The sequence below is a fragment of the Oncorhynchus kisutch genome, linkage group LG24 (genome assembly GCF_002021735.2).
Source record: "Oncorhynchus kisutch isolate 150728-3 linkage group LG24, Okis_V2, whole genome shotgun sequence".
Taxonomy (NCBI): Eukaryota; Metazoa; Chordata; class Actinopteri; order Salmoniformes; family Salmonidae; genus Oncorhynchus; species Oncorhynchus kisutch.
Genome location: NC_034197.2, coordinates 20,829,754 through 20,846,737, shown reverse-complemented (window position 1 = coordinate 20,846,737; position 16,984 = coordinate 20,829,754). Strand labels below are relative to the sequence as shown.

Sequence of the window (16,984 nt, the reverse complement as noted above, 5' to 3'; positions counted from 1 at the left end):
ACCAGATCACAGCACAACTTTTTTTCCCCTTTCATGCTGAGTGGTATTCGAAAGGGAGAGTTGGAAAGATTTTGTTGAGGAACTATTGTCAACAGGGCCGGCAAAAATCCAATAGGTTTGGCGTTGGGCCAATTTATTTCTCAGATAAAAGTCGGAGGAACAGAAAATAATAGCAGCCCAATTAATAGGCCTATGCTACAAATTAAACACAATTTTTAACACATCTGGTTAGTAGGCTATATAATCAGTTCAATGTCAATAACATAGCCTAATATCTTCAATCTGATTACATTGATAAAATCACCAATGCCCTGGACGTTCTGCCGCCCTAGGCGAGACCAAAATAATTACATCTTAGACATCCCTATGAATCTAAGCATGGCACCTTTCTACCCAGACAGAGGCTGTACTGACACAGAAAACTGTAAGATTCAACTGCTGGCTACTCGTCCGTTGTATAACCCAACAACACAAGTGCTTCCCTTAAAGCTGCCTGGGTTTAAACAAACATCTTCTCTTTTCAGAAAGAGAAAAGCTCAATTAATAGGGACAGAATAGCAAAGTCAATTTTATTTTTCTCGTCTCCTCGAATATTATAGGCTGCAGTTTTAGCTTCAGATTGTCATAGAGAGGAATCAATCTATCCCCATATGCAGAGTCACATCTTTCGCGGCCATTTTAGTGCTTGTTTCTACTATAAGGCATCTCCGAGTTAAGCATAGCTATAGAACGCTTGATATAATCTGGATACGTTTTATTTTATTTCAACAGTATTTGGCTATACAATTATCCTATTCATAGATGTCTGTGTCTGTCAAACAGGAAGGCTTACCACTTATTTTTTGGAAGATGAAGAAATAGGCTCCAATTATATATGCAATTCTATGTTTATGCCCATAAAAATGTTTGGTGCAAGCGAGCACATATAGGAGGTCCCTTACCAGGCAGAAGATAATTTTACTTTAACCTCTGCATTGGGGAGTTACAATGTTGCTATCACTATGCAACCTACTACCTATAGTAGGAAACCGAGTTTCTTAATAATAATATCCCACCTGTTATCTTGGCACGACCCCATAATTGTTAAAATTACAATAAAAAAATAACACTTTTATATAACATATTTAACATACAGTTGAAGTCGGAAGTTTACATACACCTTAGCCAAATACATTTAAACTCAGTTTTTCACAATTCCTGACATTTAATCCTAGTGAAAATTCCCTGTCTTAGGTCAGTTAGGATCACCACTTTATTGTAAGAATGTGAAATGTCAGAATAATAGTAGAGAGAATTATTTCAGCTTTTATTTATTTCATCACATTCCCAGTGGGCAAAAGTTGACATACATTCAATTAGTATTTGGTAGCATTGCCTTTTTAAAAAGAAAATTTAAACTTGGGTCAAATGTTTAGGGTAGCCTTCCAAAACCTTCCCACAATAAGTTGGGTGCATTTTGGCCCATTCCTCCTGACAGAGCTGGTGTAACTGAGTCAGGTTTGTAGGCCTCCTTGCTCGCACACGCTTTTTCAGTTCTGCTTTTCTATAGGATTGAGGTCAGGGCTTTGTGATGGTCACTCCAATACCTTGACTTTGTTGTCCTTAAGCCATTTTGCTACAACTTTGGAAGTATGCTTGGGGTCATTGTCCATTTGGAAGACCCATTTGTGACTGAGCTGTAACTTCCTGACTGATGTCTTGAAATGTTGCTTCAATATATCCACATAATTTTCACTTCTCATGATGCCATCTATTTTGTGAAGTGCACCGGTCCCTCCTGCAGCAAAGCACCTCCACAACATGATACTGCCACCCCAGTGCTTCACGGTTGGGATGGTGTTCTATGATCTTTGTCCCCATGTGCAGTTACAAACCGTAGTCTGGCTTTTTAATGGTGGTTTTGGAGCAGTGGTTTCTTCCTTGCTGAGTGGCCTTTCAGGTTATGTCGAAATAGGACTCATTTTACTGTGGATATAGATACTTTTGTACCTGTTTCCTCCAGCATCTTCACAAGGCCCAACTCTAGGAGACAGAACGCGTCTCCTTCCTGAGCAGCATGATGGTTGCGTGGTCCCATGGTGTTTATACTTGCGTACTATTGTTCGTACAGATGAATGTGGTACCTTCAGGCTTTTGGAAATTGCTCCCAAAGATGAACCAGACTTGTGGAGGTCTACAATATTTTTGATTTTCCGACGATGTCAAGCAAAGAGGCACTGAATTTGAAGGTAGGCCTTGAAATACATCCACAGGTACACCTCCAATTGACTCAAATGATGTCAATTAGTCTATCAGAAGCTTCTAAAGACATGACATTTTCTGGAATTTCCCAAGCTGTTTAAAGGCACAGTCAACTTGGTGTATGTAAACTTCTGACCCACTGGAATTGTGATACAGTGAGCTATAAGTTAAATAATCTGTCTGTAAACAGTTGCTGGAAAAACTACTTGTGTCATGCACAAAGTAGATGTCCTAAGTGACATGCCAAAACTATAGTTTGTTAACAAGAAATGTGTGGACTGATTGAAAAACAAGTTTTAATGACTCCAACCTAAGTATATGTACTCTTCTGACTTCAACATTATATATTTTAATATTCCTGTAGAACTGTAAAACAGAGTAAGATCATTTGAGCTTTGGAAACAAGTGCTTTCATAAATGCATGGTGGGCGTTATTTCACTGGAGCAGGGTAATATAAGCTTTATGTCATTGACCTAGCCTTAACGAATTTAGTTTATTTACATATTGAATTTGATTGTCCAACATCAGTTTCAGCATTTATTTATTTTGCCTCCGCTTATATTGGCCTCTTTCCTCTGCTGTGGTGCTGCATTGCAGTCAGTGATGTTTTTTCTCGGTAGCTGTCCATAGTCCTGAAGTCAAATCATCAGAGTTTGCTTAGACACCAGCCTGATCTCCTGCTCCTTCTACCTCTGGAAACTATCTAGGTGGTCATGCAACTTCTCATGTGAGTTGAGGAGGAGGAAAGCTTCTTCCAGTCCCTGGTTCCATCCCTGACCAACGTAGATCTCAGTGAATGGCCGGGCCTTTAAGGCTTGTCATTCTCCACACTGGTGGATGTACATTGCTGTACACTGATACATTTCACCAGCGAATTTCTTTGGTTTAGAGATTGTGCCTCTTTTCTCGTTTTTATTTTTATTTTTATTTGCTTCCTGATAGTTTTTGTCTCTTAGACATGGTAGCAAATAGTTTAAAATCTCTATAGATTACTTTTAGCTAAAATTATATCCGCTAGTAGTATCTAGCTAACGTTAACAGGCTAGGTTATGCTACTGCCTTAATCACTAATTGTTTGTCACACACAACACCCCCCCAAAAATACAATAATTTAATTGTCAGATTCATTTTTAATATTTCACAATTGGATAATCCCATATAACATACACATCACCATAGCTACCAATGATAGTGGGAGTGAACTTCTGGAGAAGCGGGAATGGGGTGGGGACGGGAACTGCAGCAACGCTATGTTGGTGGCTGGGGTGCTGCGGGCGGTGTAGCAGCCGATCAGGGGCGCCGGAGGGTGGCAGCCAATCGTCAAAATTCCACCACAAATTCAAGTGCCGCCATAGGTGGCCGCCTAATGGGAGGGCCGGCCCTGAATGTCATTATCAATGGATGTAAAAACAGACTTTGTTTACTTGCTGTTTGATGCAAAGAGAAAAATACTTTGAGAAGCTCCACAGTGATGGTGAGTTAAGAAAATCAGAAATAGTATCAGATCCCCCAAATGGGTACATTTTATAGGCCTACATTTGCACTCAAGCCAGGTAGACTAGTCCTACTTCTATATGCGTAATCAGTTGCGTGTCCTTACTCAAGATTGACAAGAGCACCCCAAACAAAATTAAATTAATAAATTCACAAATGGAATGAAATAAACAAACTTTTCTCACAAGTGTAGCCATGGTTGTGCACTCTGCAAACAACTTGCCCACTCCGACAATGGCAACGGTAAGACTGTAATAATAATATATTGAATGCATTAACAGAAATAAACCAAACAAACATTGTAGATTAGGAAGTACCAGTAAATGTTCTACTGGTGATACTGGTGTGCCATCACCGCAGCCTCCGCAATAGATTCTGACAGGCGTGAATCAGACAGTTGTTGTCTCGTGTGCCATAATTGTTTTTATAAACATTTGCCACTACTCGACTAAAAACAATCTTTATCGACCAACAACCTATCAATTAAACAATCAACCAGTCGACTAAATGTGGTCAGCCCTAATAATATTAGTAATTAGTGATGGGGGATCAAAACAGGATCTCAATGTAATTTTTGCCGATTTAAAAAAATATATTTATATGATACTGACTCCACTTATCGATTCTAAAAATTAAATATTTGTTTTAATAATTGGTAGGTAGTTAACGTTAGCTACCTCTAGTTTAGTCGGCTGTACCTGCTCCAAAACTCGTCCTATAGCTTGTTCTCTGTGTTATTATTAAATGGTGAGCCAACATGTTTTTAGCACTTATTTCCATGGCTGGAAATAAAAAAATATATATTTAAAAAATCATGGCTCTCTCTTGTCCATCTGAAGCAGACATAGTGTACAATATGTTTGGAACATAGAATCCCAATAAAATCCTAATACATATTGTATCAGCACCGAAGTATTGTGATGTCCCTGACAATTCCCAGCCCTATTCTTAATGACACAGAATAATGTTCTGATGTTTTGAGGAGGGGGAATTAAGGAGTTCTCATTGGAATAGATCCTTGAGAAGGACCAAAGGAATAATAAGAAGGGTTTTGGGTGTGACTCAGTCACATTGAGGTTTAAAATTATGTATCAAAAACACAGCAGCTCAATGACTTTCAACAAATGCAGTGCATTGTGGGGGAATGTCTAGGTAAATCAATATGAATTATTCCTCCATCCATCCTTTCAGGTTTGTTCCTCTCAATTCAACAATGTCAGGAGCAGCGAACCTGCCCAACCTTGAGGACACCAGTGTGTTTGACCTGTCAGGGTACCAGTACATCATCATGGCCGTGGTGGTGACTAAAGGATACCCCTACAAGAGACCTCTGTACTACAACGGTGAGGCACCAACCAAGGTGCTCCAGACATATCACATCATTCTTTGTGGGGTTCGGTAATGTTGTATGAACGTGCCTTGCAAATCAACGCCACAAAAAAAGCACCTGTTGCTGGGTCTCCTTTCCCCTCCTTGACGTTCATTCAGTGTGCTGTAATGGATAATTTACTTGATTGGTCAATTTAAAAAGTGGTTTTAAATCCACTTAACCAATGTTGAGGTACTTAACCATCTGACACTTAGATTTGAGTGAACTATCCCTTTAAGCAGTAAACTCTGATAATCACAGTAGCTGCCAAGGTCTCTTACATGATGCCCATCTTTTCTCTCTCTCCTAACAGTGGTTTTTGTGTGTGTGCTGCTGGTCTTGTTCGCTCTGATGAGTTGGCTGGTACTAGCTCCCGTGCCTTTCCTGCGCAAGCTGCTGAAGCTTTACTACATCCCTGATATGAACTTCAAAATCCTGCTGGTGGCCCTGGCCGCACTCAACTTTGTCTTCTGCTTCCTATTGGAGGTAATGTATGCAGAGCCAACTCTAGGGCCCAGTTCTAAAAATTGTCCTTCCTTCCTTGAGGTAATCTCATGTTAGGATTCAGCGCTTTTATGAGTATGGTTACATGCACACAATAATGCGATTTATTGTGGATCGTCAGATTAATATAATAGTTTGATTAAAACATTTACGAACGATTTCCCCAAAAATCCTGTTTACATGGACACATCTGAAATCAGGCTACTTGATGGCACTCTGATAAATTCAGAGAAATCGGCAATCAAAATAAACTTCCTACCACATTGACCATGTTATTTTTCGGAAGCAAATTTTATTTTGAGTTTGGACATATAAAATGTGTATGTGAAAACTACTTCAAAGAGGCATACATTCAGTTGTTCCGAACTCACTTCACTTGTGCAAAAGTGGGAGACTCACTCGGCTGGAGCTAGCACATGCGCAGACCAAATACACTGCAGCAAGACCGATTTTAAGGTGTTTACTTGTCCTAATAATTAGACATTTGCTTAGAAAACCAGGGGCCTCATTTATCAATATTGCGTAGAAACTATTCTAAAATACTACATAAGAACAGAATAGAGAATATTCATAACATAGGAAAAAGTGTGATGTGGTTTTGGAAAACGATATCTGATGAGCCGATCCGATCTAGTTTCTACAACAAAAAAATCCCACCCGTCTCCAAAAACCGCACTTTCTGCAAAATGCAGTGTGTGCCAAATCTAATTCAATTTCCCATTATCGCAGTCTTTTATAGTATTTCAACAACGGTTTCATTTTCACACGTGCCTCTAATTGAACAAATTACTGGACTTTATATGGATTATTATTAGGGCTGTCCAACAAACCCAAAAATATTGGTTCACCGGAAGGGCGTTATTTTGAACATTTGATTGTTTAAAAAAAATATATATAGATATATATTTTTTTATAGAATCAACTATATATGCATTGATTGAGCTTGTCTGATGCTTTAAGCATACTGTTTGATGAAGTAAGACGCAAATGACCCAGCAACATTAAGGAAGTTATATACAATTTCAAATACGACATGACATTACATTTTTGTATTTATTAGGGATCCCCATTAGCTACTCTTCCAGGGGTCCAAACACATAAAGGCACTTACATCATATAACATTATTACACCATTACATATCTACAATGTATGTGTGTGTAGAGTGTGTGCTAGTGCTTGTGTGCGTATGCGTGTGTCCGTACCTGTGTGTATCTTCACAGTCCCCGTTGTTCCATAAGGTGTATTTTTACCTGTTTAATTTTTTTTTATCTGATTCTACTGCTTGCATCAGTAACCTGATGTGGAATAGAGTTCCATGTAGCCATGGCTCTATGTAGTACTGTGTTAGTCTGTTCTGGACTTGGGGATTGTGAAGAGACCTCTGGTGGCATGTCTTGTGTGGTATGCATGGGTGTCCGAGCTGTGTGGTAGTAGTTTAAACAAACAGCTCGGTACATTCAGCTTGTCAACACGTCTTACAAAAACAAGTAGTGACGAAGTCAATCTCTCTTCCACTTTGAGTCATGATAGATTGACATGCGTATTATTAATGTTAGCTCCCTGTGTACTTTTCCTAAGTCCCTCTTTGTGGCACCTGACCACATTACTAAACAGTAGTCCAGGTTTGACAAAATTAGGGCCTGTAGGACCTGCCTTGTTTATAGTGTTGTTAAGAAGGCAGAGCAGCGCTTTATTATGGACAGACTTCTCCACATCTAAGATACTGTTGTATCAATATGTTTTGACCATGACAGTTTACAATCCAGGGTTACTCCAAGCAGTTTAGTCACCTCAACTTCCTAAATTACCACACTTATTGTAAGATTTAGGTTTTAGTGAATGATTTGTCCCAAATACAATGCTTTTAGTTGGAAATATTTAGGAAAAATGTATTCCTTGCCACCCATCCTGAAACTAACTGCAGCTTTTTGTTAAATGTTGCCGTGATTTCACTCTGTAGTAGCTGACGTGTATAGTGTTGAGTCAACCGCATACATAGACACACTGGCTTTACTCAAGGCCAGTTGCATGTCATTAGTAAAGATTGAAAAAAGTAAGGGACCTGATTCTACCAGGATTATGTTGGAGATCTTTCCATTAAAGAATGCCCTCTGTGTTCTGTTAGACTGTTAACTCTTTATCCACAATATAGCAGGCGGTGTAGAGCCATAAAACATATGCTTTTCCATCAGCAGACTATGATCGATAATGTCAAAAGCTGCAAAAAAGCTCCCTCAATCTTTCTCTCAGCCAATCATCAGTCATTTGTGTAAGCTCTGTGCTTGTTGAGTGTCCTCCCTATAAGCGTGCTGAAAGTCTGTTGTCAATTTGTTTACAGTAAAATAGTATTGTGTCTGGTCCAACACCATTTTTTCCAAAGTTTATTAAGGGTTGGTAAAAGGCTTATTGGTCGCCGATTTGAGACAGTAAAGGGGGCTTTACTATTCATGGTTATCGGAATTACTTTTGCTCCACTCCAGGCCTAAGGACACACTTTCTTATAGGCTTAGAATGAAGATATGGCAAATAGGAGTGGCAATATCAGCCGCTATTATCCTCAGTAATTTCCCATCCAAGTTGTTAGATCCCAGTGGCTTGTCGTTGTTGATAGATAAACAATAATTTAACTTCTTCCACACTCACTTTATGGAGTTCAAAATTACAATGCTTATCTTTTTCATAATTTGATCAGTTATACTTGGCCCCCCCAAAAATGAAATGCTAATTTGGCTATCATAAAGAACTACAAATGCCATGTTGGTCTGGACGAGACTGCCGAATCGAGGAAAATGTAAGAATCTCTGGATTAACTATCTAATGTTACCTAAATGTAGTAATGAATACATTGGCAAAATGTCTTTAAATTGACAATTCTGTGAATGGTCTTGTGCAAGTTATGTATTTTTGTTTACTTTGATGCTCATTAGCATTTTGGAATACATTTTTATTTTTTACCTTTATTTAACTAGGCAAGTCAGTTAAGAACAAATTCTTATTTTCAATGACGGCCTAGGAACTGCCTGTTCAGGGGCAGAACGACAGATTTGTACCTTGTCAGCTCGGGGGTTTGAACTTGCAACCTTCCGGTTACTAGTCCAACACTCTAACCACTAGGCTACCCCAATGTAAATAGAGCCAAATATATTGACATAATTCGATAGACACTGCCATGGTGAGCCTACATGAAACACTGCCCATATTTTCAGTCTTTCTAAAAAATCCTCTATGGGGGGAAAAAACAATTAGAACCATTTCCCTGTTTGACAGCTAGGTTTTATGGGTATTATGACACACATCTCCACTGTGGGGCTCTATAGGCTAAACAAGGAGTCAGCAAAGTTTTTTCTCATGTGAAATGTCAATTTCTCCTGCCAGTTTTGGTTTTCATATGCACAGTTTAATTTAAATGTATAATGTCTTCGCATCTTAAAATCATTGTCATGTGGTTATCCAAATCTAAATGAAAATTATAAACCTAAAAAGTAACTTCTATTGCCAACTATGTAAAAATTGCCTATAAAGCAAACAAATACGATCATTGCAGCCTGCAATTATAAAATATCCTGATAAAAATAAATATCCTATAAATCACATTGGCTATGCATGGCCCTGTCTGCAACGAACTTGAAACATTGTTTCAACTATTTTGGGCCGAAGGATCAGAGAATTACATTTTTCTCTTTCACGCTGAGTGGTTATCGAAAAGGAGAGAACTGTAAAGATTTTTCAAATACATTGAGGAGCTATTGTCATTCTCAATGGATGTAAAAATGGACTTTGTTTGCTTGCCGTTTGAGGTAAAGAAAACATTAACCTACTTTGAAAAGCTCCACAGCTCATTAGTGGTAGTGCGTTAAGCCAATCAGAAATACAATCAAATCCCCAAATGGCAACATTTATATGCATACATTTGCGAGCATATAGGCCTACTTCTACCTGATTGTGAACGTCCTTACTCAACATTGACAGGAGCACTCCAAACAAAGACTGACTAAGTTTACTTGTTTCTCAAAAGTGTAGCATAGGTTGCGTGCTCTGCTAACAATATAATAATATATTGAATGCATTAACAGAAATTACCGTAGACAAACAAACAGATTAGGAATTAACGGTAAATATACTACTGGTGATATGTAATGGGGAATTGATAGATGCAAACAATTCACACAACGATGTTATGAAACAATGAATGTACACAAATTGTCGGGAGAGCGCGCATTCTGGAGAGAGAGGTGCATTGTGCATTTTAGCCACACTACACTTCTTCTTGTACTGTGCCATCCCCGTGGCCTCCACAATGGATTAAAAACAACGCTTGAGACGTAAATATGGTTGGTGGCTTCGTTTGGAGGGTGTGATGCAATTGCGGAACCCCTGGAGGCCAATTGAAGGCCGAGGGCTCCTTATAGCCCCGCATTGACATGATTGGTTGATGGTAGGTGTGGTGCGGGAGGTCCTGTATGAACACGAACTCACTTCTTTGACAATAGCTCTACTCCGCGATGTGCAAAATTTATGTTTGCTCAGACTTCTGCAGAGGCCTCATCACAGTAAATGCTGTACGGCCACTGCAGATGTCAAATTGACCATGCAGAGCCTTGGTCTCAGTCTCCGCTATGGATTAGTTCACTAAGATGGGTGCAAATAAGACAGGTCTCCTGTGTGCCATGAAAATATATATATTTGCTTGGTCGACTGACCAGTCGACTATTTGGGTTCAGCCCTAATTATTATCGTAGCATATCCACTGTGGTCAAATTATGTGATATAGCCTGACCAGACACAGTATGTTGCATGAATTCACAATGAAAATGCAATGAAGTAGAAAAAATGTATATTATTACTCAAAATTTCACACATTTTCCCCATTCTACGCTTGACAAATAGTTCCCTTATTCCACCACTTGGCACTGTGCCTACGCATGGCTGTGCGTGAAATGTATGCACTCAAGCAAATGTTCATATTGATAAATCACATTTTGTGTGGAAATGATTCCAGACATGGTTTATGCAGATTTGTGCCAACGCGTGATTGATAAGAGGCCCCATATGCTTACTTTAAACTTGACCTTAAGCCAATTAAGATAAGTAGAGTAAGGTGTTTACGTGACTATTGCATAATCTGCATACTGCCATAATCAGTTTAATATAAAATTATTACTATGCATTTAAACGTACTCAATGACTGTGTGACTATATCCTACTGGCTCTCCTGTAGATGCTGATAGACCGAGGTATGCTGAACTGCCTGCGTCTGCTCCGAGGGAGGCGCCAGTCCAAGAAGCTGTACAAGCGCCTAGACGTCCTCCTGTCAGACTCTCCCTCCTGGCCCCCCCTGGACCAACCACTAGTCCCGCCCCAGTGCACAGTCATTGGCCTGAGCTAGCATCAGCCTCTCCTCCCATTGCACAATATTGAGAGATTTGATTATCTGGCCCAGGTTGCCTCGGTGGGAGGAGTCTAAACCGCATTTGTTTTGGAACCCTGCTGCCTCCTGGGGATGAGTCAGCCAAGTGCCCAGCTCTGTCCGATGGCGAAGTCGGCTCTAAACAAAAGTGATGTAGGTGAAGTAATGAGTAGGATTCTGTGTTCACATGTAAAAGTGATTGCTTTAGATTAACGCTTTCTGTCTTCCCAATGAAAGTTAGAAAATTCTAACATTTTATCGATAAACCATGCTCCATTGTTGAAATGACCGAGCGGTGCAGATTACTCTTCAATTTGATAAAGGCGCTCCTCCCTCACTGCTTTCGCCCATTTACATCACAAGCCATAGACCGGTGAACCGTGGTTCATTTTAATCGAACTCTCTCAATATTTCCCCAGCCAAAGAGTGCCTAGGATCTGAGCCACATCCACAATGTCTCATTGAGGACAGTGAACAAACCTCTGAAGTCTGTTTCACACATTTTTCCTTTTCAACAGCAGTGTGAAGTACAATACTGTGCCAGTGGGCTGCCGAGTGGCGCAAGGCACTGCATCTCAGTGTTAGGTGTCACTACAGACCCTGGTTTGATTCCAGGCTGTATCACAACTGGCCGTGATTGGGAGTCCCATAGGGCGGCGCACAATTGGCCCAGCGTTGTCCGGGGTAGGCCATCATTGTAAATTAGAATTTGCTCTTAACTGATTTGCCAAGTTAAATAAAATAAATACCAGCCAGTGATATAAGATTATGAAAAGCTCAAATGTTCAATAGTATTAGGAATAAAACTATTTTTTAAATGTTCTTGTCAGGTTGTATTAATGTTTCTCAGAGGTAGGTGGTTGCAACACTTTAGAGAAAAGTGAAATGTTTACAAGAGGGCTAATTTGATCCCATCAATGTGTTCAATACGGGACACCAATGGACAACAAATGTGGATGTTATACAGTGGGGCAAAAAAGTATTTAGTCAGCCACCAATTGTGCAAGTTCTCCCACTTAAAAAGATGAGAGGCCTGTAATTTTCATCATAGGTACACTTCAACTATGACAGACAAAATGAGAAAAAAAAATCCAGAAAATCACATTGTAGGATTTTTAATGAATTTATTTGCAAATTATGGTGGAAAATAAGTATTTGGTCAATAACAAAAGTTTATCTCAATACCTTGTTATATACCCTTTGTTGGCAATGACGGAGGTCAAAACATTTTCTGTAAGTCTTCACAAGGTTTTCACACACTGTTGCTGGTATTTTGGCCCATTCCTCCATGCAGATCTCCTCTAGAGCAGTGATGTTTTGGGGCTGTTGCTGGGCAACACGGACTTTCAACTCCCTCCAAAGATTTTCTACAGGGTTGAGATCTGGAGACTGGCTAGGCCACTCCAGGACATTGAAATGCTTCTTACGAAGCCACTCCTGAAAAAAAAGTTATATTTTGGTGTCATATGGTCAGATGAAATTCTCCCAATCTTCTTCTGGATCATCCAAATGCTCTCTAGCAAACTTCAGACGGGCCTGGACATGTACTGGCTTAAGCAGGGGGACACGTCTGGCACTGCAGGATTTGAGTCCCTGGCAGCGTAGTGTGTTACTGATGGTAGGCTTTGTTACTTTGGTCCCAGCTCTCTGCAGGTCATTCACTAGGTCCCCCCGTGTGGTTCTGGTATTTTTGCTCACCGTTCTTGTGACCATTTTGACCCCACGGGGTGAGATCTTGCGTGGAGCCCCAGATCGAGGGAGATTATCAGTGGTCTTGTATGTCTTCCATTTCCTAATAATTGCTCCCACAGTTGATTTCTTCAAACCAAGCTGCTTACCTATTGCAGATTCAGTCTTCCCAGCCTGGTGCAGGTCTACAATTTTGTTTCTGGTGTCCTTTGACAGCTCTTTGGTCTTGGCCATAGTGGAGTTTGGAGTGTGACTGTTTGAGGTTGTGGACAGGTGTCTTTTATACTGATAACCAGTTCAAACAGGTGCCATTAATACAGGTAACGAGTGGAGGACAGATGAGCCTCTTAAAGAAGAAGTTACAGGTCTGTGAGAGCCAGAAATCTTGCTTGTTTGTAGGTGACCAAATACTTATTTTCCACCATAATTTGCAAATAAATTCATTAAAAATCCTACAATGTGATTTTCTGAAGTTGTTTTTCTCATTTTGTCTGTCATAGTTGAAGTGTACCTATGATGGAAATTACAGGCCTCTCATATTTTTAAGTGGGAGAACTTGCACAATTGGTGGCTGACTAAATACTTTTTTGCCCCACTGTATGTATCATTTTTGTGGTGAAATCAATATCACTCTAAACTGTCATGGCCATTTTGAGATATAAAAGAAACGCAGTAGATTATTTTATAAATAATTTTAACTCAAATGTAAAATTTACCGGCAGTTTTGTTCTCACTCAGAGCTTCACAGACCCTGTTTATCCTGTCTCCCCCTCTTAGTGCAGACAGAGGACTTTCAGAAAAACCTTAATATCCAGGGTTACCCTCTGGCATGTAAAGCTTTCACAACCAACATCGGATGAAAACAGAATAGTCAGTTGGGAGGTGATGTTACTGAACACTAGGTGAATGGTTGATAGATACAGTACTATGAAAAAGTATTTTCCCCTTTAATTTGCTCTACTTATGAATAGAGAATCAGAAAGGGGGCAAATACTTTTTCACATTTCTATCTGAAGCAGTAATGTGGCTGCTAAAGAGGCAACTGGACTCACCGGAGTTCTTTGGAATATTGTGCTGATATTCCTCCCATTCAAATATCATCATGGCATACTGAAGAGGCCAGAGGCTGACCACCTGACAGACTTGGGCTGACGCTCATGGATTCCTTTCATTCCAAACATACATTAGTTTAACATTTGGGCACACTTTCAGATATCGGTGTAGCATTAAGTTTAAAGTAGGTGCTCACTAAAGCTTTTATGGACATCAGTTTTTTTGCACTCGATCCCTCCCCAAAATACAGTCTGACATTGCACCCAAGTTCCTACTTCAGTGAAGTACATTAGAAGAAATGAACGCAGTTGACAGTGTGTGTATATATGATTCATCGATACGTATGCTACGATGCTGGTAAAGTTGTATCGCACCTAACGTTACAGTGCTGGTCATAAAAAAGCAAGCTAGCTCATGGATGCAAACAATGTAGTTCTTCCCCAAAAACATAGCAAAACGACTCTGTTTCAGTACTGTAGCAATAGTTAGCATCTAAAAATAGCCCTAATTTATAAGACAGTTCTTATTTGATTAATGGTGGTCGAACCCATCTGAAGCTAGCCACAATAGTGGACTTTCCGGTTAGCCTTCAACATAAAAGTATGGCATAATTCTACTATTCGTATTCATATGCATCACTGTCAATGACACGTATTTTGAAAGCAAACAGCAAATTCCACTATTGTGTCTAATCCTTATTGTGGCTATCTTCATAACCCGGTCCGGTCGAGCCTCTAGCCAGATGAAGCTAGCTGGCTGCTTATAACGTTATCTTTTGGCAACAGGGTTCAGTAGCTGCCTATGTATTTTCATGAACTGAAGTTCAGTTTCAATAGGCGAACAACAAGTGGCTACCTAGCTAATACTTGCAAGAATTCCTAAATCATTGCAACGAGTAATGAAAATGACTGCAGTTTCTACTGGTCATTGTTTTCAGTCTGGTTGTATTGGTGCTAGCTTGGTACCAAGCTAAAGCTAGCTATCCCACAAGTTGCGGTCAAACAAATGTATTACTTTATTACTAACGCGGTATTGTAAACACATCGTTTGTGGCCGGTGTTTGCAGACTTTTTTAATACAGCTTTGACAGTGCTACTGTATTTTTGACACATAAAGACCCAAACGGAGTTCCATAGTACGTATGTCGTGAAGCTTATTGCAGTGACGCCATTACTGTGCAACTCCGGTAGGGCAACATATGAAAAATAGCCACTTGGTAGTGTGTACCAGTGCTCGACCAGTTGGCAAAAGCCAACATCACCCATGACAGTGAACGGTTGATTGTCAAGGGCAATGAATTCCATTATCGTGGCTATAATGGATTTCGCCTTGGAGTTGTCTCGCTGAAATTCTTACACTTTCAAATGACTTATTGACTGCTCGCTCGATCCACACAGCAGACATTGTGGGCTATGTTAGGAATGCTGTGTTGCACGTGTAGCGCCAAATTTTACGTGGCATCATAATGTCATGTACCTACGTTTATATAGGTATATGCACGGTAGAGTTGACATCAGTTTTTAACATTGGCATTAAACTAGACATCGGGCTGATACCGATGTTGGCATTTTTAGCTAATGGCCCGTTACGATATGTGCACCCCTAGTCCTGAGCTACAGGCAGTTAGATTTGGGTATGTCATTTTAGGCGAAAATTTAGAAAAAGGGTTGGATCGTTAACAAGCTTAGTCGTATGTTTTTTAAATGATTGACCTCAATCCATATACTAAGGTATTTGTATGCAGGGACTCGTTCGATTATAGAACCATCCGATGAGTAAAGATGTAATCCATCTGGGACAATTTTAAGAAGACTTAAACAACATGTATCTAGTTTTGCCCGTATTAAGTATGAGTTTTAAGTCAAAGGGCTTCCTGCCAAACTGGAAAATCTGATTGTTGCTTTGTCACAGCAGTCGGGAAAATTGCATACATAATAGTATAATACGTTTATAGATGAAGTTTAGAATTAACATATTGACCAATAAAATGTATATAAATAGTGAAAAGAAAGGTCTTAGTAGCGATCCCTGCGGAACACCTTTATGTACTTCAAGAAATTCAGACAACCCCATCAATCACGATGGCCTGAGATTTGTCACTAAGATAATCATGAAACCATGAACAGGCCTGAGCTCTGATGCCTATCAAGGACAACTTATTCAATAAAATAGCATGGTCAACAGTATCAAAAGCTATTGACAGGTCCACAAACAAAGCAGCACATTTCATTTTGGTGTCTAAAGCATTGACAAGAACATTAACAACTAAAGTGGTTGCTGTAATAGTGATGTGCCCAGGCCTAAACCCTGATTGGTTTACATTCAAAATGAATTTCTCAGATAAAGAGCAAAGTTGTAAATTTACCAAGGATTCAAGAATCTTAACTAGCCAAGGAAGCCTTGAAATGGGGCAAGAACGCAGTCCAGACCGAACACAGGAAAAGAACCAGAGTCGCACAACAGGCCTATTATTGGTTATTTGACTATGAGTATTTGATGAAATGCAGCATCATAACTTTATCTCTGAAACATTGAGTATAGCAGCACATTTATGAGCACATCTTATGCAGATTAGTGGAGACGGGGCTCTACCGGGGTTATAGGCTACTGAATAGCAAAAGTAATATGAAGATCGGGACACAAGTGAAGCTTCAATATATAGATTATTTAACATTTAGAATTTTTGTACAATAAAGAAATTGTACAAAAAGTTTTTTACATTTGTCAATCTGAAACCAACCAGACCAGATGAAAAAAATACAATGTAACAAATAACCAAACTACACCCCAAAACTGTGTGAAAACGCCCATAGTCAAATGTCTTCCACACATCTGACTTCCCCTTTCCCTCCCGGGCAACCATTTCGAGTTTCGTTTTCACGTCCTCCGCCTCCATTATGCTGTTTACGTGTTATAGTGTTGGAGCCTGTAAAAAACTATTTATTGCTGTGATTATGCTATAGGGCAGGCCCTATTGGTCACGTGCATGCGATGCATACGTGTCACGTAAAGTGAGCAAGGGTTGAGGAAATATGGAATGTTTTTTCTAAACAAATGAGGGATTTTGGTAACAGAACCTTTCAGTCAGAGAAACAAGTAAGAAACTAGAAATGGATGAAATTATGTTGTAGCTTTAGCACCACAGACAGCGCAATAAACACTGTTGCTGTGCTGTGGTGCCTGGTTACTCTAGCAGGGAGGCGAGAAAGACAACGTGCGCTAGTC

General features: G+C 39.7%; 1 protein-coding gene across 2 annotated transcripts in view; it reads left to right on the top strand.

Moving 5' to 3' along the window:
- The window catches only part of atp13a2 (ATPase cation transporting 13A2), a 37,359-nt gene extending 25,520 nt beyond the window's left edge, over positions 1-11,839 (top strand). For both annotated transcript variants that reach the window (XM_020458683.2, XM_031803807.1), the window contains exons 27-29: positions 4,928-5,079; positions 5,419-5,591; positions 10,829-11,839. In XM_020458683.2, the coding sequence (XP_020314272.1) occupies positions 4,928-5,079; positions 5,419-5,591; positions 10,829-10,996 (493 nt within the window). In that variant the 3' untranslated portion in view covers positions 10,997-11,839. The remainder of the gene's footprint in view (positions 1-4,927; positions 5,080-5,418; positions 5,592-10,828) is intronic.
- Positions 11,840-16,984: the final 5,145 nt, after the last annotated feature.